Raw genomic sequence first — 25654 nt, 5'->3', positions numbered from 1 at the left:
ATTAGTCATGCTAAATTGTCCCAAGATGTATAGGTTAGTGGAGTAAATATGTGAGGTTACAAGGGCTGGGGAGAGGGCCTGTGTAAGTTGCTCTGATGGAGAGTTGGTGAGGTCTTGATGGGCCGAATGACCTCCTCCTGCACTGTAGGAATTCTATGATACTCAAAGTTGGTCTTTTTTTTTTCAACAACATTTATCCAAGATCGCATGTTAATTAGGGAATGTAACGAGACATCCATCACAATGGTAGATGTTGGATTTGTTAAAATCTGCACACGCTCAGACCAAATTCCACTCTGCAGTTTCAGGAGAGCTTTAACCTTTTATTTCATTAGTCTGGATTCAGTCTGGGTGCCGTATGCTAACTCATTCTGCCACACGTACCCCCAGATTTAACATTGTAAAATAATTTTGTCAGTTTGACCCTAGCGATGATAGAGGTGGGTAAGCTCTCTAACCCGTACCCCAGCGGAACCGTGCTCAAGGGAAGTGCTGAATCAGGACTGCAGTCTTGCAGATTCCTCTCCAAAGCATTTCCTCCTAGGACGATGTTTACCTGAGTATTTCAAATATCTCACTTTCTAGCTCTTTCCTTGCATGAGAGCTATGCTGAATTTCTCTACGCAATGAGCCACTTATGTTAAAGAATCAATATGTTCTTGAATTGGCTCTCTTGATACCTGACAGAATATTTTATTATGTATATTGATGGAGCTATAAATATCATTTTGGAAAGCTGTACTTTTAAGAAGAGTTGCAAGCTCTATTGACCCAAGGAAGAGGGAGGTCTGTTTGTGAGGAGTGAGGAAAGCTGAAGAATCTTGATGGAAGGGATCTGTTGAAACCAGGGAAAGGTTCTTGAAGTGGGGTGAAGGGGTACAATGTATTTTGAGAAGAAAGGAAACTCTGAGGGTGAAGGCTTTTTCAGGCCTTCCAATGACAGTGAGAGGGACAGATGCTACAGGGGTTTAGTTGGTCTATATCATAAAATGGACTTCTTTATTAGTTTTGATAGAAATTGCCCAGCTGTATATGTAGTCCCAAAACTTCTGGTCAGAGTTAGGACCCCTGTGTCCAATGCTTTCCAGACAGAAAACTAGCCACTTGGATACGTTGAAAAGACTCTGACTTCCAGTCCACGGTGCAGAAGAACTCCCTCAGCATTGGAATCCTCACCCACGGGTGCAGAGAAGAGAATCAGCGCAGCAGCTACAACATTTTTATGGCACTCATTGCTGTCAAGTGCGTCTATATGTCCATTGTAAGTGTTAGTGAATGGGTGAGTGAATGAATGAGTGAATGGGTTGGGGCGGGTAAGTGGCTGATGTAAGACAGTAAGGTGGGTGAGGCAAGAAGGTCGAGTGGTGATTTGGCAGGTGGATGAGGCGACGGGGTTTCAGGTGAATGAGGTGGTTACATGGATAGGGTGGTAGATGGGTGAGGTGTGAGTGGGTAGGTGGATCGGGGTGGGGGGGTAGTCAGGTTGTATCATTTCAGGAGCTGTTGTCAGGTCAGCTAGCTCAGGTAGGGTTGGGAGCAGGGAGTTGGGGGCCAATCAGGTTGCTTTGAGGATGGGGGTTCAGAGAAGATTGAGGGGGTTAGTTGGGGGAGGTGTTGAGGGGCATGTAAATGCTCAGTTGTATCATTACTCAGGAGTTAGAGTCAGATTTTTGTGTCTAACATTCCCTGGGTAATGAGTAAATCAGAATAGTCCAAAGTCTGTGACGCTAACACAGACGTGGAGACATTTTTGGAAGGTTTGGCGAGCAGGAACTTGAAACTTCCCTGGCAGTTCCCACGGAGGTAGTGCGTTGGGACTTGTTGGGGGTGATGTACATCTTGGATTGTACGCCTGAGCTCCGACAATCTGGAACCTGGAAGATCTTTGCTAATGTTATTTTTTTCACAAAGCATTTGATTCTTTTTGATTGTTAAAAGAACAGGATGCATCAATACATAATTTCAAGGAAGACATGTTCTTCACATGTTAAGGACTAATGAGCAGCCAGCAATGTTAAATTGATACCCAAGGAATCTTTTTTTTTGGAGGTTGAAAAAGAACACTGTCTACTTTGTCAGAGTTCTGTTTACACTAAAGCTGTTGATTTGTACCTGTTAAATTTGTTGACGTTACATTTAATTTGTTTAATTTGCATCTAAAATGTGCAGTGTTGTTGGGCAGCATGAGTAGCACAGTGGTTAGCACTGATGCTTCATAACTCCAGGGACCTGGGTTCGATTCCTGGCTTGGGTGACTGTCTGTGAGAAGTTTGCACATTCTCCGCGTGTCTACGTGGGTTTCCTCCAGGTGCTCCAGTTTCCTCCCACAGTCCAACGATGTGCTGGTTAGATTGATTGGCCATGCTAAATTGTCCCTGAGTGTCAGGGGGAATTAACAGGAGAAAATGCATGAGGTTACTGGGCTTTGGTGGGATTGTTGTTGGTGCAGGCTCGATGGGCTGAAAGGCCTTCTTCTGCATTGTAGGGATTCTGTGAGTATAAGGTTTTGTCATGTTTTCCATGGCGCTGTGGCAGCTGTACCTGTTAAATTTATAGAGCAGATTTGGTTAGGACATAACATCTAGAAAAAATGCTTGTGTGTTACTAACCAGTTCCAACCCACTAACATCCATTTAGTACATTAAATATTAGCACTGGATTACCAATTTCATTGTGTTAAACGCTCAATTAGAGCGATATTGATGCCAGTTTTGTAATTTAAATTTGACCCCGTGGGTTTCTCAGAACTCATCAGAGAAAGCAAGATGAGAAAGAAAAGTTTATTTATCAGTCACAAGTAAGGCTTACATTAACACTGCAATAAAGTTACTGTGAAACACACCTCATTGCCACAGTCCAGTGCCTGTTCGGGTCAATGCACCTAACCAGCACGTCTTTCAGAATGTGGGAGGAAACCCGAGCACCCGGAGGAAACCCACACGGACATGGGAAGAATGTGCAGACTCTGCACAGACAGAGACCCAAGTTGGAAATTGAACCCGGGTCCCTGGCGCTGTGAAGCAGCAGTGCTAACCACTGTGCACTGAGGGAGCTGAGGACATGGACAGTGGGACATGCCAACTTGTACTGAGTACACATAGTTACATTCTTAACTACTTGTGTGAACGTGGGCCACACAAGCAGTTAAGAATGCAGCTATGTGTATGTGAAAGACATGCTGGTTAGGTGCATTGACCCAAACAGGCATGGGACTGTGGCAACTAGGTGGATTTCACAGTAACTTCATTGCAGTGTTAATGTAAGCCTTACTTGTGACTGATAGATAAACTTTTCTTTCTCATCTTGGTTTCCCTGAAGAGTTCTGAGAAACCCACGGGGTCAAATTTAAGTGACAAAACTGGCATCAATATCGCTCTAATTGAGCGTTTAACACAATGAAATTGAATCAACCATAGACTGATATACTGACGATGTGCTTCAGGTATCTGGACAGATCTGGAAGCAACACTCAATACACGCAGAGTCTCCAGAATGATTGTGGGATGCTGCGCTCGGCACTACATTGCCGAGGGGGAACAAGGTGCAAAGTACACAACATCCTCAGATGATTCTGCGGTGGAGTTAAAGAAAGATGGGTTGGTGGGGGAGGTAGAGGAGGAAGGTGCTGTGACCAATGCACCACAAGTGGTGCAGAACACTGCTCTGGATATTCTCATTATTTTGAGGCTCACATACACTCGATTAGTTCACATATCTAACAACCGCAAGCATTCTTGCTCCCCTGCCCACTAATTACCAGTAACATCAAACAGTCCCACAAACCACCAAGCTTCCCTTCACCAGCCTCCCATTGCTCAGTACCAATTGACATCTTCTCACTCATCATCGTACAACTAAAGCGACCATTGGTAGCCAGCAAAGGAAAATAGGCAAGGTGTCAAAGTGAAGCAAAGGAATATTTATGTGGCCCACATGTGCAGCTGAAACTTACAGGTCTAACACTATGTAACACACCTGTGTGAATATCCTTGTAGAACTACAAATCTTCACTCTTTCATTTCTTAACACTTTTACATAGAACAAAGGCCATCATGCTGGCACAGTGGTTAGCACTGCTGCCTCACAGCACCAGGGACTCGGGTTCAATTCCAGCCTTGGTTCACTGTCTGTGTGGAGTTTGCACACTCTCCCCGTGTCTGCGTGGGTTTTCTCCGGGTGCTCCAGTTTCCTCCCACACTCCAAAGATGTGCAGGTTAGGTTGATTGGCCATGCTAAATTGCTCCTTGGTGTCAGGGGAACAAGCAGGGTAAATATGTGAGGTTATGGGGATTCAGCCTGGGTGGGATTGTTGTCGGTGCAGACTCGATGGGCCAAATGTCTCCTCCTGCTCTGTAGGGTCTCTATTATTCTGTGAACAGCTGTGGCTTCAGTAGAGGCAGAGACAGACTTCTCCAATCCAGGCTGTGATACTCATATACTTGCCTGATGTCCTCTGGTTTTGGAATCCATGAACACCCCATCAAAGATTGCCGCACCTAGACTAGTGCAGAGCAGAGTTGGCCACTAGGATATGAGGCAGCAAGTGGGGTACCGTCTGAGGGGTGGGGATGCAATAACAGGAATTCCCATTTCCACACCCCCTTTTGCAGACTTTCTGTAATAGTTAGTCACTCTTCCTGCTGACAATAAGCTGGATATCATTTGGCTGCGTATTAATAGGGTGCAGGAAGGCTAATGTTGGTCTTCTGCGTTGCAATGAAGGTAGCATACAGGGTGTGCGAGCTATTGGTCAGGTCACGTCTGCACTGGTGTGACTGCCACGTTTAATGCACCGAGCGGATGGCCTCTTTTTCCATGGAGGAAGACATTGTTGGAAAGACCTGTGATATCATTGTCACTCATGCTTTCAGACAGACTCCTCCAAGCTCTCGACAAACATGCACAGTGTGGCTGGAATGCAAATGTAACGCTTGCTGACAGCCCCAATATTCAGTTACTGTTTCCAGCCGCACAGAGCTTGGTCAGTTCCTCACCCTTTCCTCTGCTGCCCCTGTCTCCACCATTTTCTCAACTTGGTGATGTGAGTCAACAGGCAAAAACCCAACTCTGTCTTACTGGCCTTAGCAAAGGATCTGAGTGGGTGCCTGGTCTGCATGAGTCCTGTGATGGTGCACTGTGAGAAGGAATGCCCTTCCCTGATGCATTGTTTTCATTGTTGGTCAGCTAGTCACTCGTGTGGGATGTTTGAAGGCCTTGTGAAAGATAAAGAACGTGGATAAATACTTGTCAAAGTGAGAAAGTTTAACACTATTGTTATCATACTTCTCTCATGGTTGACATCAAACCAGTATGCCTCAGTGTTGTTTGTCGTGTGGCTGTCTGATACCTCATTTTGCCTCCTTGTAGCTGGGAGGCCCCCATCTCCCCATCTGCGATGAGTTGGGTCTCTGAGAGTCCACTGTTGTCCAGGGTCCAGTGTCCTGTGCCTGCTCCTTCGCATTTGTGAGTTGGAAGATGGCCAGGAGATCTCCTCCACTTCTCCGTTTCTCCCTCATGTTTGGCATTATCTTCTCCTCTAAGGAGGGAAAGAAGAGACTTCTGAGTGAAAGTGAAAACATGTGCAGAATGGAGACTACCTGTTAAGAGTGGTTATGAGGGAGAGGCATGCCTTTACATGGATTAGGGTTAATGACTCCCTTTGGGGCAGTGGCTTTACTGTTCTGTTGACAGCTCCCTCTACTTGCCTTTGGTTCGTCCATTCGTAATCAAGCTTGTGATTTTCTCTTTTGTACCAGATATTTGTTTCTGGCTCAGCAGCCTGAACAGTATGCAAGATAATCTTAGGGATTGCTAAATGATCCTTTCCTTGTTGGTGATGTGCTGATGGAGTGTTGCGCATGCCATCTTTTTAATAAGATGTTAAATTGAGACCATTGTTCCTTGTTCACTTGAATAGAAATAGCCTATGGTGTTAGTTGGAAAAGGGTCGGGATTCCTCCTTGCATGTTGGCAAATATTAATTCCTCAAGCAACATCATCCAAACAGGACAACACGCTATTTCAGTAATTCCCTCCGGCCATCTCTTAGTCTGCCATTATCACTGCAGTGGAGAAGAGATTCCCTCCAAATGTAGAAACATAGAACCATACAAAAGTTACAGCACAGAAGAAGGCCTTCGGCCCACCTTGCCTGTGTCAGCCTGAGGACATCAAGGTGCCTTTTCTAATTCCATCTTCCTGCACCCAGCCCATAGCCTTGTAGCTTATAGCACTTTAGGTGCAAATCATAGAGTCATAGAATCTACAGTGCTGAAGGGAGGTAGTTTGGCCCATTGAGCCTGCACTGACAACAATCCCACCCAGCTCCTATCTCCGTGATTACCACTCTTTGCTTAAAAGAATTTCTACCTCATGCCCCCTCTGCACCTTCTGCTACTGGTTCATGTGGTAATATGTCATGAGGAGATTCCTAAATTCTTTCATAGTCATAGAGATGTACTGTGCAGAAAAGGCCATTCAGCCCATCAAGTCTACACCGATAATAACCACCACCAATGTTCTGCTAATCCCATTTTCCAGCACTTGTCCCATATCCTATGGCGTTATGGTGTTCCAAGTGATCACCCAAAACTACTTCCTCTTTTTCTGCTTCAACTCGTGCCTCTTCATCACAAACTTTCTTGCCCATTTGTCCATTTTGTTATTTTGTTTTGAGCTGGAAGGTTCTGGTGTTCAAAGCCCATTGCCAGATATGAGCACGTGACCCAAGCCGATACTTAGAGTTTCTAATTAAACAGAGGGTCCAAGTTGATGTAAATGATTGATGGTACAACTTGAAGAGGAAGAGGAAAATATGACCCCCTTCTTCACAGAAATCTCAAGTTTTATTGCCCACTTAGAGTGGTTGCAAAATGGAAATGTACTTATTCATTTTTTTAAAATAAGTACATTTCCATTTTGCAACGACTCTAAGTGGGCAATAGAACTGATTTTAAATATAAATTTGATTTTTATCAGCCCCTTTTCACTTGGCTGGAAATGCTCTGTGAAAGAATAATACCTTTTTTTTATCCCACTATGTTGTGTACAAATGCTAATTTACAATGCTCAACTTGTTCCTCAAAGTTTGACTTTTCAATCTCAAGGTCAAATTTACTGCTACGCTTAGCAAGCATGTGAAAATATTTCTGTAGAAGATAGCACGGCGATACAGTAATTAGCGCTGCTGCCTCACAACACCAAGGACCCGGGTTTGATTCCTGGCTTGGGTCAGTGTGTGTGTGGAGTCTCTACGTTCTCCCCGTGTCTGCTTGGGTTTCCTCCCACAAGTTCCGGTTTCCTCCCACAGTCCGAATGGTGTGCTGGTTAGACACAGTAAGAAGCCTGACAACACCAGGTTTAAGTCTAACCAGTTTATTTGATAGTAATCCCGCAAGAACGCACCTGACGAAGGAACACCGTTTCCAAAAGCTTGTGGGGTTACTATCAAATAAACTGGTTGGACTTAAACCTGGTGTTGTGAGCCTTCTTACTGTGTTTACCCCAGTCCAACACCGGCGTCTCTACATCGTGCTGGTTAGGTGCATTGGCCATGCAAAATTCTCCCTTCGTGTCCCCAAACAGGTGCTGGAGTGTGGTGACTAGGGGATTTTCACAGTAACTTCACTGCAGTGTCATTGTAAGCCTCCTTGTGACACTAATAAATAAACTTTAAATTTGTGTCTGTTAGGATGGCAGCAAAGAAATCTGCCCCCTTTTTATCCTGCAAATTGCGAAGGTGATTTGAAGTAATTTCTTTCTGGTAAAAAGTGATCTCTTCCTTTGCTGTCAGGTGGTGGAAGCTGCCTCAGGCAGCAGAGAGATACACAGATGGCAAACCTACGCACGCTGCTGTGTTAATTTGTTTCTGTTGTCCTCTGCTATTGACTGGCACCATCCCCTGGCTTCCAATATCTTGTAATTGAGGACACACCAGTGAAAACAGCCTGGGGGCTGGTGGGTGTTGAAGGAGGTCACAGAGTGCTGATCATTAGCGTAGGTGGCAGAAAGAGGTTGGAAAATATGGTGATGCGTGGCTGTTTGGCAAACACATAGAGCGCAGTTTGTGAGCCATTTGGCAACAGAAGAAGCTAATAACTTGAATGTGATATCGTTTTTCTGAAGTCGTCACTCCACCTTGAATTGTACTTGTAGTCAAAGTGAAGATTTACGGAATTAAATTTGTCAGATGTTTACTACACCATTGAATGATTCCAGCTTCTCATACATCAGTCATCGTTATATTGGGGATAATTACTCAGTTCTTAAGTAAAAGCAGGAAGTATTTTATTTGCCATAATTTAATTTATTTATGATTTTTATTTTTGGGAGTTCATTATTTTGATGTGTAGCCTTAAAGTAAATGATAGTCACTCTAACTTTATATGGTCTAAATAAATAATCTGACTGAGTGGCTGTTTTTTATGTTTAAATTTATTTATTAGTGTCGCAAGTACATTAGCACTGCAATGAAGTTACTGTGAAAATCTCCAGGTCGCCGCACTCCGGCACCTTTTGGGGTACACTGAAGGAGAATTTAGCACGGCCAACACACCTAACAAATTCGTCTTTTAGATTGTGGGAGGAAACTGGACCCCCGGAGGAAACCCACACAGACACGGGGAGAATGTGCAGACTCCGCACACACAATGACCCAAGCCAGGAATCGAACCCGGGTCCCTGGTAATCTGAAGCAGCAGCACTAACCACTGTGCCGTCATAAATGATAGTCACAATAGCTTTATATGGTCTAAATAGATAATTGGACTGAGTAACCGTTGTTTTTAATTGAACTGTAAAAGAACCTAATACTGGGTTGCTGTGTCCTTTCACTTATTTATTTTAACATAAAAGATGAGATCTCATGGCCCTGTTTGCTGTGAGTGCAAATCCCACCCCCACCTGGCTGATGACTTGATGTGAACCTGATTTCCTTTAATTTGAATAAATTTTAATGTACTAAAGTGGCTTTACACTGTAGTGTTTGCCCAGGATGGATCCTTCCTTTCTCACCCACCCACCCAACCCACACCACCACGCACCAGTGCGCATCTCTTCTGGGTTTCAAAAGGGAAAACCAGTTGTGATGACAATCCCAGGGGTGCGAAAGTGCCTGGAGACCCCAGTGGGTTGAGGGCCAGGCATTGCCTCCTGGCACCCAAGGAGGCAGTGTCAAGTGGGCATTGTGAGGGGGTAACCCTCCTCCCTAGGAGGGGGGGGTGTTTCCCCTGGTGTGGTTGGAGGCGAAGAAAGAGGGGAGAACCCCAGTGTTGGTGTGGGAGGGGGTAAGAGGGGGAAAGGTGCCCCCCAATACTTCCATATGGTTGGACAGGGTGGTGAGTGCCTGCCCCTGATACTTCCTTGCTGGCTCTATCAGGCCCCATCCTGCTAGAGGTGGGTGTTGAAAGTCAATAAGCCACAGAAAAATATGTCCTGAAAACGCGGTTGTGTTTGTGGGGAACTGTACACCGGTTTTCAGTCAGAGTCAGAACTCTGACAAATTTTAGTAAAGTTCCACCCAAAATGTTGAAAAGGTGCTCAAGTGTAAATAAAGTGGACTAGAAACATAGAAAAAAACTACAGCACAATACAGGCCTTTCGGCCCATAAAGTTGTGCCGAACATGTCCCTACCTTACAGATTTCTAGGCTTACCTATAACCCTCTACCTTACTAAGTTCCATGTATTTATCTAAAAGTCTCTTAAAAGACCCTATCGAATCCGTCTCCACCATGTTGCCGGCAGCCCATTCCACACACCCACCACCCTCTGAATGAAAAACTTACCCCTGACATCTCCTCTGTACCTACTCCCCAGCACCTTAAACCTGTGTCCTCTTGTGGCAACCATTTCAGCCCTGGGAAAAAGCCTCTGACTATCCACTCGACCAATTTGAGCTATGAGGAGAGGCTGAATAAACTAGGCTTGTACTCGTTGGAGTTTAGAAGAATGAGGGGAGATCTCATTGAGACGTATAAGATGATGAATGGGATGGATAGGATAGAGGTGGAGAGACTCTTCCCGCTCAAAAAAGACAGTAGGACTAGGGGGCGCAGCCTCAAGATAAAGGGGGGGGGGGGCGGTTTAGAACGGAGTTGAGGAGGAACTTCTTCACTCAAAGGGTGGTGAATCTCTGGAATTCTCTGCCCGTTGAAGTGGTGGAGGCTGCCTCGCTAAATATTTTTAAGACGCGGGTTGATGGGTTTTTGATAAGAGAGGGGATTAAGGGTTATGGGGAGAGGGTGGGAAGGTGGAACTGAGCCACGACAGATCAGCCATGATCTTATTGAATGGCGGGGCAGGCTCGAAGGGCTAGATGGCCTACTCCTGCTCCTATTTCTTATGTTCTTAACATCTTAAATACCTGTATCATGTCACCCCTCATCCTCCATCTCTCCAATGAGAAAAGGCCGAGCTCCCTCAACCTATCCTCATAGGTATGCTCCCCAATCCAGGCAACATCTTTGTAAATCTCCTCTGCACTCTTTCTGTGGCTTCCACATCCTTCCTGTAATGAGGCGACCAGAACTGAGCACATTACTCCAAGCGGGGACTGGCCAGGGTCCTATATAGCTGCAACATTATCTCTCGACTCCTAAACTCAATTCCTCGATTGATGAAGGACAGTACACCATACGCCTTCTTAACCACAGCTTTAACCTGCGCAGCTACTTTGAGCTTCCTATGAACTCGGACCCCAAGATCCTTATGATCTTCTGCACTGCTACACCTGTGTTTGTTATACTGGGTTTGTTTGTTTCTAAACAAGATGACTCAACGTTGGCTCTATTCTCTCCCCACAGACGCTGTCACACCTGCTGAGATTTTCCAGCATTTTCTGTTTTTGTTTCAGATTCCAGCATTCGCCTCTATCTCAACGATTAATTTTACTTGTGTTCAGAAGAACATCATTCTAACAGGGGCAGTAATCAAACTAATGTGTGCCTATTTTAAGAGGAGAGTCTGACTGTGTAAAAGGCAGTCAGTTTGTGATGAGTAACAGGATAACTCCAGAAAAACTCAGTTCTGTGGCAGGACTCTTGCAGGATGCAGCTGTCAAAGTAAAATGTGACACTCTCACATACGTACATGCACATGGTAAATGAGATGAGCAGAGTTTCAGTCAACCGGGCCAGTATTGACTGGATTTTAGAAGAATGAGAAGTCTCATGGAAATGTATAAAATTCTGACTGGGCTGGACAAACTGGATGCAGTGATGTTCTTTACTTTCTGACCCGCCCACCCTTCCCACCTCCCAATCAGCTCCCACAAAGAATCACAGTCTCAGGATGGGGGGGTAAATCTAATGGACCACTCAGAAAATTCATTTTAAGAGTTGAAGGAATGTTGGCCTTCATTTTAAGAGATTTAAAATACTACGAGGTAGATTTGTTACAGCTGTATAAACTCCTGGTTAGGATTAAGATGAGCACTAAACTCTTCAGTCAGAGGGTGGCGAACCTGTGGAATTCTCTACATAGAAGGATGTGGGGACCAAGTCACTGAATATATTTAAGAAGAGAATAGATAGCTTTCTGGACAGTAAAAGCATCAAAGGGTATAAGGAGAGAACGGTAGTATAGTGTTGAGATAGAGAATCAGCCATGATCATATTGCAGGCTCAAAGTGCTGAATGTACCAATCCTACTCCTATTTTCTGTGTTTCCAACATAGAATCCCTACAGTAAAGAAGGAGGCCATTCATCCCATCAACTCTCTGAAAGAGCATCTTACCCAGTCCCATCCTCCATCCTAACCTTGTAACCCCATGCATTTACCATGACTAATCCACCTAACCTACACATCCCTGGGATCTTCTCCATCCAGCTGAGATTGTAGATGGGCCTTGGGCTTGGGTGTAATCCCTCAGTAGAAGAACTCTTAGCGATCTAAGCATAGAAATCACTCAAATCTAATGGACCACTCAGAAAATTCATTTCAAGGGTTGAAGGAATGTTGGCCTTAATTTTAAGAGATTTAAAATACTAAGAGGTAGATTTGTTACAGCTGTATAAACTCCTGGTTAGATTCTATTTTGGAATCTGGGAAAGACACCTCCAGAAGGACATATTGGCCCTGGAAGTGGTGCAACATGGAATGATACGAGGGTTAAAAGGGCTAAATTGAATTATTCAGTTAAAGGTTGCATAGATTGGGCTTTATTTCTTTGAGTATAGAACATTAGTGGGTGATCTGGTTGAGGGGTTTTATGTGATTAAAGGCTAGATAAAGAGAAACTATTTGCTCTGGTGGGAAGGTTTAGAATAAGGGAGTATATGTTTAAAATTAGAACTAGGTCAATTAGAGGTGATATCAGGGAACTACCCAAAGAATATTTGAAAGCCGAGCTCCCTGCCAAAAAATCTAGAGGCTGGGGATGAAAATTCCAAGATTGAGATTGGGAGATTTTCATGAGGCAAGGTTATTAAGAGTTACAGAGCTAAATCTTGGACTTAAGAGAAAGAGCAACCATGATCTGATTGAATGGTGGATCAGACTTTAGGTGTTGAATGGACTTCTCCTGTTCCTTCAGTCCAGTGTATTACTCCCATCGGGAAGGCACTGGAGTGTTCATAGAATCATAGAATCCCTACAGTGCAGAAGGAGGCCATTTGGCCCATTAAGTATGTAATGACCACAATCCCATCCAGGCCCTATTCCCATAACCCCACACATTTACCCAGCTGATCCCCTGACACTAGGGTCAATTTAGTATGGCCAATTAACCCTAACCCTAGATTTTATGCTCAAGTCTTTGGAGCCCAAGCAGAAATATTAATCTACCTCTCTTGTGTACTTTTAGCTTTTGTCGGATATTGTTGCAATGCCCACCATTCACACTTTGAGTGCCATTATGGCTGTACTCTTGTCGGATTAACATCTTCTGGGACAAAAGCAAAATATTGCAGACGCTGGGAATCTGAAATAAAAACAGGAAATGCTGAAAAGCTCAGCAGGTCTGGCAGAATCCATGGAGAAAGAAACAGTTGACATTGCGAGTCCATATGACTTCTTCAGAGCTAGAGAGAGGGACATGTGATGGATTTTATACTGTTAAAGAGGGGGTGGAGCAAAAGAGAAGGTCAGGGATAGGTGAGAACTGGGAGAGGATTGACAAAGATGTCATGGAACACGAGACAAAAGAGAGTGTTAATGGTATGTTAAAGACTAAAGAAGGTACTGATAGGATAAAGGTAAGATGGCAAAATGTGCTCATAGCAGAACAACGCTCAGTACTCAGTGAAAGCAAAACTGACAAAGAAGTGTCAGGTGGTTTGTGGATTGGTAGGTTGGTAAATAGTGAAGAGGATAGCCTTAGATTACGGGAGGATATAAATGGACTTGTCAGATGGGCTGATCAGAGGCAAGTGGAATTCAATCTGTGTAAGTGTGCGGTGATGCACTTTGGCAGGACAAACAAGGCAAGGGATAGCTGATGAATGGCAGAATCCTGGGAAGCACCGAGGTTCAGTGGGACCTTGGTGTACATGTACACTGGTCCCTTAAGATAGCATGACAAGTGGATAAAAGAGTAAGAAGGCAATTTGATATTCTTTATTATAAAGGCATAGCTGGAACTCTTTAAAATATTGGTTAGGCCACAGCTGAAGTATTGTGTGCAGTTCTGGAATCCACATTATAGGAGGGATATGATAGCATTGGAAAGAATGCAGAGGCAATTGCCTAGGCTGGAGAGTTTTAGTTATGAATCGAGATTGAATAGACTAGAGTTGTTTCCTTGGAGCAGAGGAGATTGAGTGGGGGAGCATGATTGTGATGTGTAAATTATGAGGGACATAGATGGAATAGACAGGAAGAAACCTTTCCCCTTGCTGGAGAAATCAAAAACCAGGGGGCACAAATTTAAGGTAAGGGGCAGGTGGGAGTCTGGAACTCACTGCCTGAAAGGCTGGTGAAGACAGAGCCCCCCCATAACACTGAAGAAGTATTTAGGTGTGCACTTGTGATACCTAGACATACAAGGCTATGGGCCAAGTGCTGGGAAATTAGATTAGAATAGTTAGGTGGTATGTCTTTGACTGGCACAGATGTGATGGGCTGAAGGGACTTTTTCTGTGCTGAATATCTCTATGACTCTATGGCCCTGTGTAGGACTGGCATTGTGACAAAAAAAATGGGATTACAATAGCGGGTCAAGATAGAGCAGAGATCACAACCTGAAATTGTTGAATTCATATTAAGCCCCGATTGCTGTAAAGTGCCTAATCTTCTGAAAATTTGTTTAAGCTCTGGCTGATCCAGGTTCCATTCTTGTAACTTTATTGGAAACTCAGTAGAACCTTGTTTAATAGATGTAAATTAGACCACTGTCACCCTGCCAACAAAGTCAATGCAGTGGAGTGGAAACAGCTATGAAGGAACTCCTGGCTATGTTTAGGAAGAGGTAAACATTTGAGAGTTTATGTTTGTTATTCAGCATTTGCCAGTGCAGAGAACATACTACTAACCTGCTCCCTACACCATGGGTGGAACGCTGGCACAGTGGTTAGTGCCCCACAGCAGCAGGGATTCTGACCTAAGGTGACTGTCTGCCTGGAGTTGAATGTTCTCCCTGTTTCTGCACCCAGGTGCTCCAGTTTTCCTCCAACAGCAAAGATGTGCAGTTAGGTTGAAAGGCCATGGTAAATTGCCTCTTAGTGTTCCAAGATGTGTAGATTAGTGGGTAAATACATGGGGTTATGGGAATAGGATCTGGGCAAGATGCTCTATTTTAGAGTTGGTGCAGACTTGATGGGCTGACTGGCTTCCTTCTGTACCATAGGGATTGTATGACTTGAATTCTGCTCTCTTGTCTTTAGTTCAACCCCTTTCAGTGTTTTTTATTCACTTGTGGGACATGGGCATCGCTGGATGGCCAGCATTTATTGCCTATACTTAGTAGCTTTTGAACTGAGTGGCTTGCTAGACCATTTCAGAGGACAATTAGAAGTCAAGCACATTGCTGTGGCTCTATAGTCTCAAGTAGGCCAGACAAGTCACAAGTTGGGACATCTTGTTAAAGTTGTACAAGACATTGCTAAGGCCACGCTTGGAATACAGTGTGCAATTCTGATCACCCTATTATAGAAAGGATATTATTAAACTGGATAGAGTGCAGAAAAGATTTACTAGGTTGCTGCTGGGACTTGATGGATTGAGTTATAAGGAGAGGCTGAATAGACTAGGACTTTTTTTCTCTGGAGTGTAGGAGGCTGAGGGGTGACCTTATAGAGGTCTATAAAATAATGAGGGGCGTAGATCAGCTAGATAGTCAATATCTTTTCCCGAAGGTAGGGGAGTTTAACACGAGAGGGCATAGGTTTAAGATGAGAGGAGAGAGATACAAAAGTGTCCAGAGGGGCAATTTTTTCACACGGAGGGTGGTGAGTGTCTGGAACAAGCTAGGGATATGGGCCAAATGCAGGCAATTGGGATTAGCTTAGGGGTTTTAAAAAAAAAGGATGGCATGGACAAGTTGGGTCAAAAGGCCTGTTTCCATGCTGTAAAACTCTATAACTCTTATGACTTGGTAAGGATGGCAGTTTTTTTCCCCGTAAAGCACATTAATGAACCAGATGGGTTTTTCCAACAATCGACATGGTCATCAGTGGATTCTTAATTCCTGGTTTTTTTCTTTATTGTATTCAAATTCCACCAGTTGCCATGGCGGGATTTGAGCCCAGGTCCCCAGAACATAAACTGAGTTGCTGGATTAATAGTCTCTCAATAATACTACTAGGCTATCGCCTGCATGATCATTTTATCTATATTTATTTGAACTCCCCACCCCTTGGATTATTGCTGCAACTAATGTTATTAGCAAAGATTAATGCATCAAAAAACTTCATGCTTGCCAGAATCCGATACAACAATGACTTTAAAACAACAATGATTAAGTTGTACGTTGCTAGGTTGTAATTGCAATTTACACTCTAGCAATGGTAAATGCAATTAATCTGCGAACACATGGTAAATGCAATTAAACTGGAAGCCTGACTGTTTCATTGGGTCTGAAACCCCAAAGGACCCCAGCAGCCCACAATATAAATCAACTGCCTTTGTTATCATGGAGATAGTCACCAGTGATCACGTAATGCTTTATAGATTTATGCTGCGGATTTGTTGTACCTGCAAGAAAAAGAAGCAATGTAGATAAGGCCAGCAAGGAATAGACCAAGAAACGGACCCTGGTCGCTTAAGGCTGCACAGTTGACCCAAGGAATGCTAATGTGATAAACACATTAATTCCAAGAAGCTGCTATTCTTTCTCTAACCTTGAATTCTCACAATAGAAGTGTCCTTTTTTCCATAATGACTTGCTTGTCACTTCCAGATTAGTTTCATGAATGGAGAGTTAATCACTCAGTGATCTTGTCGAACGCGTGTTGATTTTGTAGCAGAGTTGACCACAACAAGAACAGTAGAATTATAGAATCGAATCACAGCGCAGAAGGGGGCCATTTGGCCCGTTGAGTCTGCACCTACTCTCTGACAGAGCATCTTATCCAGACCCACTCCCCCCCCCATCCTCGTAACCCCACACATTTGCCCCACTAGTCCCCATAACCGCCACATCACGATAAAATGTCAACACAAATGCAAGATGCTGCAGCTGATTTAAAATGATTTGATTTATTATTGTCACATGTATTAGTATACGGTAAAAGGTATTGTTTCTTGCGCACTATACAGGCAAAGCATACCGTTCATAGAGTGAGTCTATTCAAAAGTCTGATGGCAGCAGGGAAGACTTTTGTATCTTCTTCCCGACGGAAGAAGGTGGAAGAGAGAATATCCAAAGTTGTGCTGGGAATCTGAAATGAAAAGAGACAACGCTGGAAATATTCAGCAGGTCTGGTAACATCTGTGAAGTGAAAAACAGTGGGCGGAATTCGTACCTATTTTTGTAGAGCGTAGCAGTGGGCACCAACTATGGCTTTCTTCACCATATTGCTAGGACCTTAGTGTCTCATGCTGGCAGTGTGGGCTGTGATTGAGCCAGCAAATTAACTTTTTAAATATCGTGGCACCATTTTTAAAGGCCGTTCCGATGCACTAAAGTTAAAATGGGAAGCCCCGTCCCCCTGCCTCTCCCACCTTGGTACCACCCACCAGCACTGCCTTCTGATACTGTGGGACAGTGCCCGGATACTGTCCATCCATGACCTTCTCCCCTGAGCGATGCACTCAGCTGGGCAGCTCCGGTGGATTTGCCCGGCAGGCGCACACTGTGGGAGACCCTGCAGGGAAGCTTGCTCTCGTGTCGATGTGAATGGATTATCCAACGCAGGGGGAATATCAGGTGCTTGATAATGACATGCAAATTTATTCTGATTGGTTTCCCAACATTGAATGTTGGGATTCCCGTTATGTCACTGGTGGGGGCGGGGAATGGGGGGGGGGGGCGCAATGGTGATGAGACTTCCTGCCGACAAAAAAAAACGTGATTTGGATCTCTGGCGAGATTTTCTACTTGTGGAGATGTCAGCGTTGGACTGGGGTAAACACAGTAAGAAACCTGGTGTTGTCAAACTTCTTACGAGATTTTCTACTCCTGTTGCCAGCCCTGCCAAGAAGAGCAGCAGTGGGAAATCCCAGCCAGAGTTAGCATTTCAGTTCCACCACCTTCTGAGGGAACTTATTACTATAAAATGCCATTTTTTTTCTTTTTCTCGGCCTTCTGGCTAAGATCAAGTGTAGATCTGGATTGTGCACTTGGTTGAAGTCATGAGGTTACACTGAGGCTCCATTTGGGCCAATTTTTTAAAGTGGCATCTAGGCCTTTGGCTTAGATGCAAATAAGATGAAGCCTTGGAGAAGGTGCAATGCTTGCTCCAAACAGCTTGGATCATCTAGATCAAGCCCAAGACAGGAAGTGTGAAGCTTGTCTTGTCAGCTTGGATCAGGAATGTCTCACTTGCTGAGACTTTGAATTGGGCTTTGATTGGATTGAGTTGGATATAAACAAAAAAAATGTTTTCCCTTTCATTCTCCTAGACTGAAGTCATTGAATCAAGTTGAGGTTTTGCTTATGCGTGCTGATAATTAATGTAACTTCAACGCAGTGGGATTGACCGTGCATGTTTGACAGGCTGTTCGACCATCAATGATGTTCCAGCTTGCACTTTGTAGTTTTAATCAGGAACAGGAACTCTGGCTGATTTCACCTGCCCTCCCACCACCCATCTCCCTGCCCCCCTTAACTCCAAGCCAATGGTAGCATCCCAAATGTGTTGGCTTATGAGATGAATCAGCCAGGGTTTGAAGTTGGCACCTTTTTGGTTTGTCTGACTTGGCAATACCACCAAACAGAGGCATTCCGTCAAGGCCTGGCACTTCCCCTGCATGAATGGATGGGTTCTGTCTGGTTTCCTCCCATGAACCCTTCAGCAACATGGCATAGAGGGCAGAAGGATGAGAGTTATGTGCCGACCTTGTGAGCTGAGACGTGGGGCTTAAATGAAGAGCGGAATGGCTGAACCATGTAGAAATTCCACTCCCTGCCCCCAAGATTGAGAGAAACATTCAAGCCTCAAATCTGCCTCACCATGAGCAACGGAGGGGGTAATGGCCTAGTGGTATTATCGCTAGACTATTAATATTCTGGGGAACTGGATTTGAATCCCGCCACGGCAGATGGTGGAACTTGAATTCAATAAAAAAAAATCTGGAATTAAGAATCTACTGATGACCGTGAGACCGTTGTCGATTGTTGGAAAAACCCATCTGGTTCGCTAATGTCCATTAGGGAAGGAAATCTGCCACCCTTACCTGGTCTGGCCTACATGTGACTCCAGAACCACAACAATGTGGTTGACTCTCAAATGCCCTCCAAGGGCAACTTGGGAGGGCAATAAATGCTGGCCTGCCAGCAATGCTGACGCCCCACTAATTAATTTAAAAAATGCCATTGCAGTCCGCTAATGCTTCATCAGAATTTGATGCAGTCATCAATTTGCTGCAGGTCAAAAACACAATCAAATGCATGGACCAATCCTGACTCTCATTTAGTTTCAATTAATTTGCAATTTATGAAATAATATACAGAACATGCTTAAAAACAGGATCTTGGACAGTAATAATTTATGATCCACTTCTTGCCTATAATTTTTAGCACAGGGATTTATCATAGCTTTTGACTTAACGTGGAACCTGAATTCAAATCCTGTTTTTAAAAAAAAATCTTCACCACCTCCGTTTAATAAATATTACCAGCAAATTAAACTATAAAGCACTTGCCCCATTTTATGTTTACTTTGTGACGGAAAGCAATTACAAATCAGGCAGAGGCTTTGTAATATTGAGAAAATCTTAAGCAATTAAAATCTGCACAGTCCAACTTTAGCCAGAATATGATTTCCAAATTGATGGCCCTTTTAGTAATTGCATTTTAATCAAACAATACTTGCCTCATAACTAAAGTTCCAAAATCAATTTTACTGTTTTGTTTTTCACAATGACACACTCATAAATTTCCCCTCACATCGCAAGTTAAACCTGTCCTTTGAGACCTGCTTTACTTAAGCATTGCATTGTTTATTAATAAGTTCATCGTTCGTATGATTGATTTGTAGCTTACTTGTAGCCTTAGGAAACTAATTTACAAACAAAAAGTACCCAATTGGAGAATAATTGAAAATTTTTTTTTAATTAAAAATTTAAATGCGGGGAACCGTAAAAGCTTGAAGTCTTCATGATTAATTTATTCTGATTTAATAAACCGATTGAGTTTTTGATCTCTTCTGTTTTTTTTCTGTCCTATTTGTTGCTAAAGCTTGCCGCTCTCCAGAGTTGTAGCAGCACCCACACTGTGGTTGCCACAGTGAATATGTCACCTCTCGATCACTATGTCGCCTCTCTTTGGAAGTGTGAATACGGCATTGAATTATTAGCCGGGTACAGAATGTCAGGGGCTTTAGCAATTAATCCTCCCACTGCTTCCAGAAATGAATATCAACTAAACCGATGATGGGTTGCTAATACTGGCTGCTGAGCCTGGTCAGGGAGCAGCTAACTGCATGTGTTCACATTCCACGACCTTGGCACAAGTTGCACATCCTCAATCCTATCTGTTTGAAATTAAATCTCTTGTTTTTTTCTTAAATCGCTCCATAGTATGAACACGTTTTTAAAAAAAATGTTGGTGGGATGTGGGCATCGCTGGCAAGGCCAAGATTTGTTGCCCACCCCTAATTGACTGCAAGAGGAGTTTAAGAGTCAAATGCATTTCCCTGGATCTGGAGTCACATGTAGGCCAGACCAGGTAAAGACAGCAGATTTCCTTCCCCCGTGTGCATTAGTGAACCAGATGGGTTTTTACAACACTCATTGATAGTTTCATGGTCTTTTTGTTTTTAACATTAATTGAGTTTAAATTCCATCAGCTGTCATGATGCAACTTGGAATTAAGGCCCTCGGGCCTCTGGATTACTAGTCCCGTGACATAGCCACTGTGTCACTTATTCCTCATACCGACACGCCAATGAACTAACCCTACAACATGAAAGGTTTATTTTTAAGAAAAAAAAATAAAATTATTATTAATGGGTTCAGAGGCACTCAGAATAGATTGGGTCTGCTGCAGTAGAACAGAAAGAAATCCCACAACACCAGCTTAAAGTCCAACAAGTTTATTTGTAGCAAATGCCGCAAGCTTTCGGAACAGGCTGCCCCTTCGTCAGGTGGCTGGGAGTTCTTACATCCCACCTGATGAAGGGACAGTCTGTTCCGAAAGCTTGCGGCATTTGCTACAAATAAACTTGTTGGACTTTAAGCTGGCGTTGTGGGATTTCTTTCTGTTTTACCCCAGTCCAATGCCGGCATCTCCACATCTTCTGCAGTAGCGCAGATAGGTACCCATGTGTCGGCAGTCTGATTTACCACTCACTCAAATTTCTTTTCCATTGAGTATAAAACGGGCTTACAATTTAGAATCACGCATTTAGCCCCTTCACCAAAGGTTAATTTCATGCTATTTGAGGTGTTTCATGTATTTCCTATCTATTCATAACGATTGTTTAGTTGTAATATTATACCTGATAGATAATGTGGCCAATCCTACTATCGTATCCGATGTCAAGCAGTGTTGTGTAAAAATGTAAATCTGAAGTTTATCCCATTTTAACTTGCTTTCCTGCAGCCGTTTAGTCCCCCCAAAGGGGGTAGGGGGTGGGGGAACCAGTCAACTGTTACATGGTCTGTCCCTCAGGATTGCCCTTGAACTAACCTCCTGAAAGTGCTCCAAGGTAGATTAAGCTGGCCTCTGAATTCGCTCCTCAGGTGAGTAAGCCTGACATTGAATGCATGCTGAAGCCTTTATGTGAGCACTCAAAACGGCATGTTTAAAATGATGTTGATCCCCTTCTCTGGTCCCTCCATGCACAATAGTGTGATGTGCCGTCATAGTGTCCCCACTGCGTTGTCTGCTTTTATATTCGTGTCTCAAATCTTTTGAGAATAGGCACAATAAGCAGAAATGGTTAGCAAACCTCTTCAGGAGTGCCATTCCTATTGAGATTATTTAGGTTTGTGGATGAAGTCTCCAAAATGTCATGACTGGGCCCATCAGACTGGGGGAAAAAAAAATCCTCTGCTTAGAGTGGTTATTATGTGCAACCCACTATCAGAAAGGTGTAGATGAGGTGAGTAGCAGGGAAATATTTATGAGGAAGTTCAATGAAGACAAGGGCAGAAAGAATGGAAAGCTTGATCAGTGGTAGGCAATCCACAACCCCCCAGCAGCCCCCTGGGTTCTGAATGTAGCCCACAGGACATTCTGTTGACCAATGCCCATGTGCAGGGTTGCCACGTTCTGCTGATTTCCATCCATGTGGTTTTTTTTCCTGACGATATGTCTGAAGTGATACATATGTAAAGCCAGAGCACATGAAGTGAGGTGCATGCTGATTACTTACAACAAATGACTGAGAGAGACGAGAGCTCCCTCTGTGTCCAAAGCGTAATTATTTCTTTTGTTTTTATCATTTGAGGTTGATGACAGTTCTATTAATATATCAATGATCAAGCATTTTCTATAACTTATGAACTATTCAGTGTGTATTGAATGTATTTAATCTTATTCATGGAGTCACGGTCAGTGAACAAGGCTGATTTCAATCTTGCGGCCCACTGAGATGAAGGAGGGTCACTAACACGGCCCACTCGCTAAGCCAAGGCTGCCCATCACTAAGCCAGATGGAATTGATTCAGTGACGAGAAGGGAGGCATGGTAGTACAGTGGTTAGCACTGCTGCCTCACAGTGCCAGGGACCTGGGTTCAATTCCAGCCTTGGGTCACTGTCTGTGTGGAGTCTGCACGTTCTCTCCGTGCCTGCGTGGGTTTCCTCCGGCTGCTCCGGTTTCCTCCAAAGACATGCGGGTTGGGTTGATTGGCCATGCTAAATTGCCCCTTGGTGTCAGGGGGACTGACTAGCTGGGGTTATGGACATGGGGTTATGGAAATAAGGCCTGGATGGGATTGTGGTCAGTGTGGACTCAATGGGCCAAATGGCCTCCTCCTGCACTGTGGGGATTCTATGGTTCAAAGAGATGTGGAAAGAGCATAAACATTGAGATTGACCCATTCAAAGGGTTGGGTTTTTTTTTCTGAACTGTACATTCTACGTAATGTCATAATTATTATTACAAAAAAGTGAGCATAATTAGCAACCGCTCCATTGTTGCATGACCATAATTGGATCTGATTGAGGTTTTATCTTATGGATCCCTCAGCAGTGCACTGCCCCATTAAACTGCTGTTATCATTTAGCTGATTGGTGTGTAGAACAATGTGATACTTGAGCTCTGTGGAACGCTTCCGTTCCACGTTCCAAGATTCTCAAATGGTGTTGAGCAGAGTGTGTTGAGGAGAACTTTTATACACCACTTAGTGATCCAGATGTAGAAGATCACCAAAGAGGAAAATAAGGAATAGAAAGTCACTCGAGCATAATGTGGCAATGAGGCATTCACTGTACATCTGACATGAGGTGGTACAATATGGCTGAATTCTAATTACTGCACTGAACCCACCAGTCACTGTAGAAAAGTTCTGTATTGATTTTAACGTATTGACAGTAGCGCACTGTTACCTTTTGATGTGTTTATTGAACATACTTCTGATAAAAAAAAGACAGTTTTGATTGAGTTGTTTAAAGTCTTGAGGGGGCTGGGGAGCTACATCAGGAGAAACAGTTCCAGCTCTTAAGGAATGAAAGGGTTGCGATTTAAAGTGATTTGCAAAAGAAGCAAATGCGACGTGAAAGAAAATATCTTTTTCGCGCAGCGTGTGTTTTGGGCCTAGAATGCTCTGCCTGGAAGTGTGGTCAATGTAAGAAGCCTCACAACACCAGCTTAAAGTCCAACAGGTTTATTTGGACTTTAACCTGGTGTTGTGAGACTTTTTACGGTGCCCACGCCAGTCCAACGCTAGCATCTCCACATCATGGAAGTGTGGCGGAGGAGCCATTCAATTGAGGTATTCAAAAGGGCTTTAGATGATTATTTGAGTAGAAACAATATGCAGGGGAATGGCACTAAGTCATGATGCTCGTTTGAAGGCTCAGTACAGACATGATGGGCTGAATGGTCTCCTTCTGCAACAGAACAATTCTCTGATTCCGAAAAACAAGTTGACAAACATTTTCCAATAAAGGGCGATGCCTCTTTAAGCCTGATATAGGTAATGGCGCGTGGAATACCTGGAGTTCCTTTGCTGTTAAAAATGCATAGAGATTGATTAATGCTGAGCTCCATGTTGCGTTTCCTAAAGGAGGGAATCTTTTTGTCCACAGCTCTCCAGTTCTACCAGTTCCTTGGATAAGATGGCGTACATGCAGACGTTGCGCTGGGCTGTTTGGAATCCCTTCCTGGCATCGGATACCTCTGACATAACGGTGGCACTTCATGGCGGACCTTCATCTAATCCCAGCAACCTGCTGGTTTACAAATCTCCCTCCACTGAGATGAGCTCAGAGGAGGTAGGTGGTTTCTGCTCAGCAATATGAGTTTATCCGTGCCGCGTGTACTTTACAGCAAAGCTGAACCCGCTGGAGGGTTGGAGCCCCAGTCACTTCTTCAGGTGGTGCTGCATTTTGCCACTACAGGAAGTCCTCAGGCCTGCAACGTAATTGGTTCCTGTAACCCACGTTGTAAGTCGGAACATCGTAAGTTGGAACCATCGGATTTTCCCATTGGAATGGGGGATTTGTTTCTGAATCAGGGCCAGGAATCACTCAGGAGGTGTCTGGTGGTGCTAAGCGCTCTCAACTCTTGCCTGGCAAGTCGTTGAGGCAACTCCTGATGTCTGCACACCTTAGCATAAGTTTCTTCATTGGTATGGGTTCATAATGAAGCCATAGATCACTGTCAGTTGCCGGCTTAACCCAGGACTTCTGTGAGTTTAAGTGCATATTAAATACAGATCGTGATGGTCATGCCAAAAAGATATAAGAGAACAAAACACTTGTTTCCAATTAATAAAGATGGTTCACCCTGTTGAGTCATACAGAACATCAGTGCGTTTGCAAGAATCTGACGGCACATCATGTATATATGGAATGAGCTGCCAGAGAAAGTGGTTGACAGAGATACGACAGCAACATTTAAAACACATTTGGATAAGTACGTGAATGGGAAAGAATTAGACGGATATGGGCCATACACGGGCGATTGGGGCTAGCTGGGAGGGCACCATGGTCAGCATGGACTGGTTGGGCCGAAGGGCCTGTTTCCATGCTGTATTGTGTTGTAAAGTTGAAATCAACATTGTAAAGTTGATGTTTCTTTAAGCTTTCCTCACACCCCTGGAGTTGGGTATCAACATTGCAGTTCCTCCATGGTTAATATATCCTCCCTAAGGTGTGATACCCAGAACTGTCGGTGCATTGTGTAACTGAAACATGACTTTTCGCTTCTTGTGCTCTAGTCTTAGAGTCATAGAGCAATACAGCATGGAAACAGGCCCTTCGGACCAACCAGTCCATGTTGACCATGGTGCCCTCCCGGCTAGCCTCAGTTGCTCGTGTTTGGCCCATATCCCTCTAATTCTTTCCCATTCATGTACTTATCCAAATGTTTTTTAAATGTTGCTGTTGTATCTCTCTCAGCCACTTCCTCTGGCAGCTCATTCCATTTATACGCACCATACACTGGGTGAAGAAGTTGCCCCTCAGGTCCCTTTTAAATCTTTCTCCGCTCACCTTCAACCAATGCCCCCTAGTTTTCAATTCCTCCTCTCCGGGAAAAAGACTTCTTGGGGGTGATTCTCCCAGCCCACTGCGTTGCTGCAGCAGAGCAGTGGGCTGGGAGACATCAGCGGAGGCCATTTTGTGGGTTCCATGCTGGGCGCCACTTTCTCTGCACGTCTCCAGGGCCAGGATTTTCAGTGTCATCAGCTCTGCGCCGATCAGCTAATTTTAAATATTAAAATTTGTATTTTCATTTCATTCGCGGGCGTGGGACTGAAGTCTCTGGGCCTGCAAGTGCCTCCACTGCCACCCTCCACCACCACCCTCCACCACCACCTCCCCCCTGCCTCCCAACACCCCAACCGTAAACCCCCCCATCCTCACCCCCCCACCCCATCCCACCATCCTCTCTACCCCCCCACCATCCTCTCTACCTCCACCATCCTCTCTCCCTGCCCCCCCACCAT

General features: G+C 44.2%; 1 protein-coding gene across 1 annotated transcript in view; it reads left to right on the top strand.

The window, feature by feature from the left end:
* The window catches only part of nphp4 (nephronophthisis 4), a 406773-nt gene that overhangs the window by 210182 nt on the left and 170937 nt on the right, over window positions 1–25654 (top strand). The window contains exon 9 of the mRNA XM_080214939.1: window positions 23793–23978. Coding sequence (XP_080071065.1) covers window positions 23793–23978 — 186 coding nt within the window. The remainder of the gene's footprint in view (window positions 1–23792; window positions 23979–25654) is intronic.

This window comes from Carcharhinus amblyrhynchos, chromosome 30 (genome assembly GCF_965287045.1).
Source record: "Carcharhinus amblyrhynchos chromosome 30, sCarAmb.v2.hapA, whole genome shotgun sequence".
Classification (NCBI taxonomy): Eukaryota; Metazoa; Chordata; class Chondrichthyes; order Carcharhiniformes; family Carcharhinidae; genus Carcharhinus; species Carcharhinus amblyrhynchos.
This window is presented reverse-complemented; position numbering and strand designations above follow the sequence as displayed.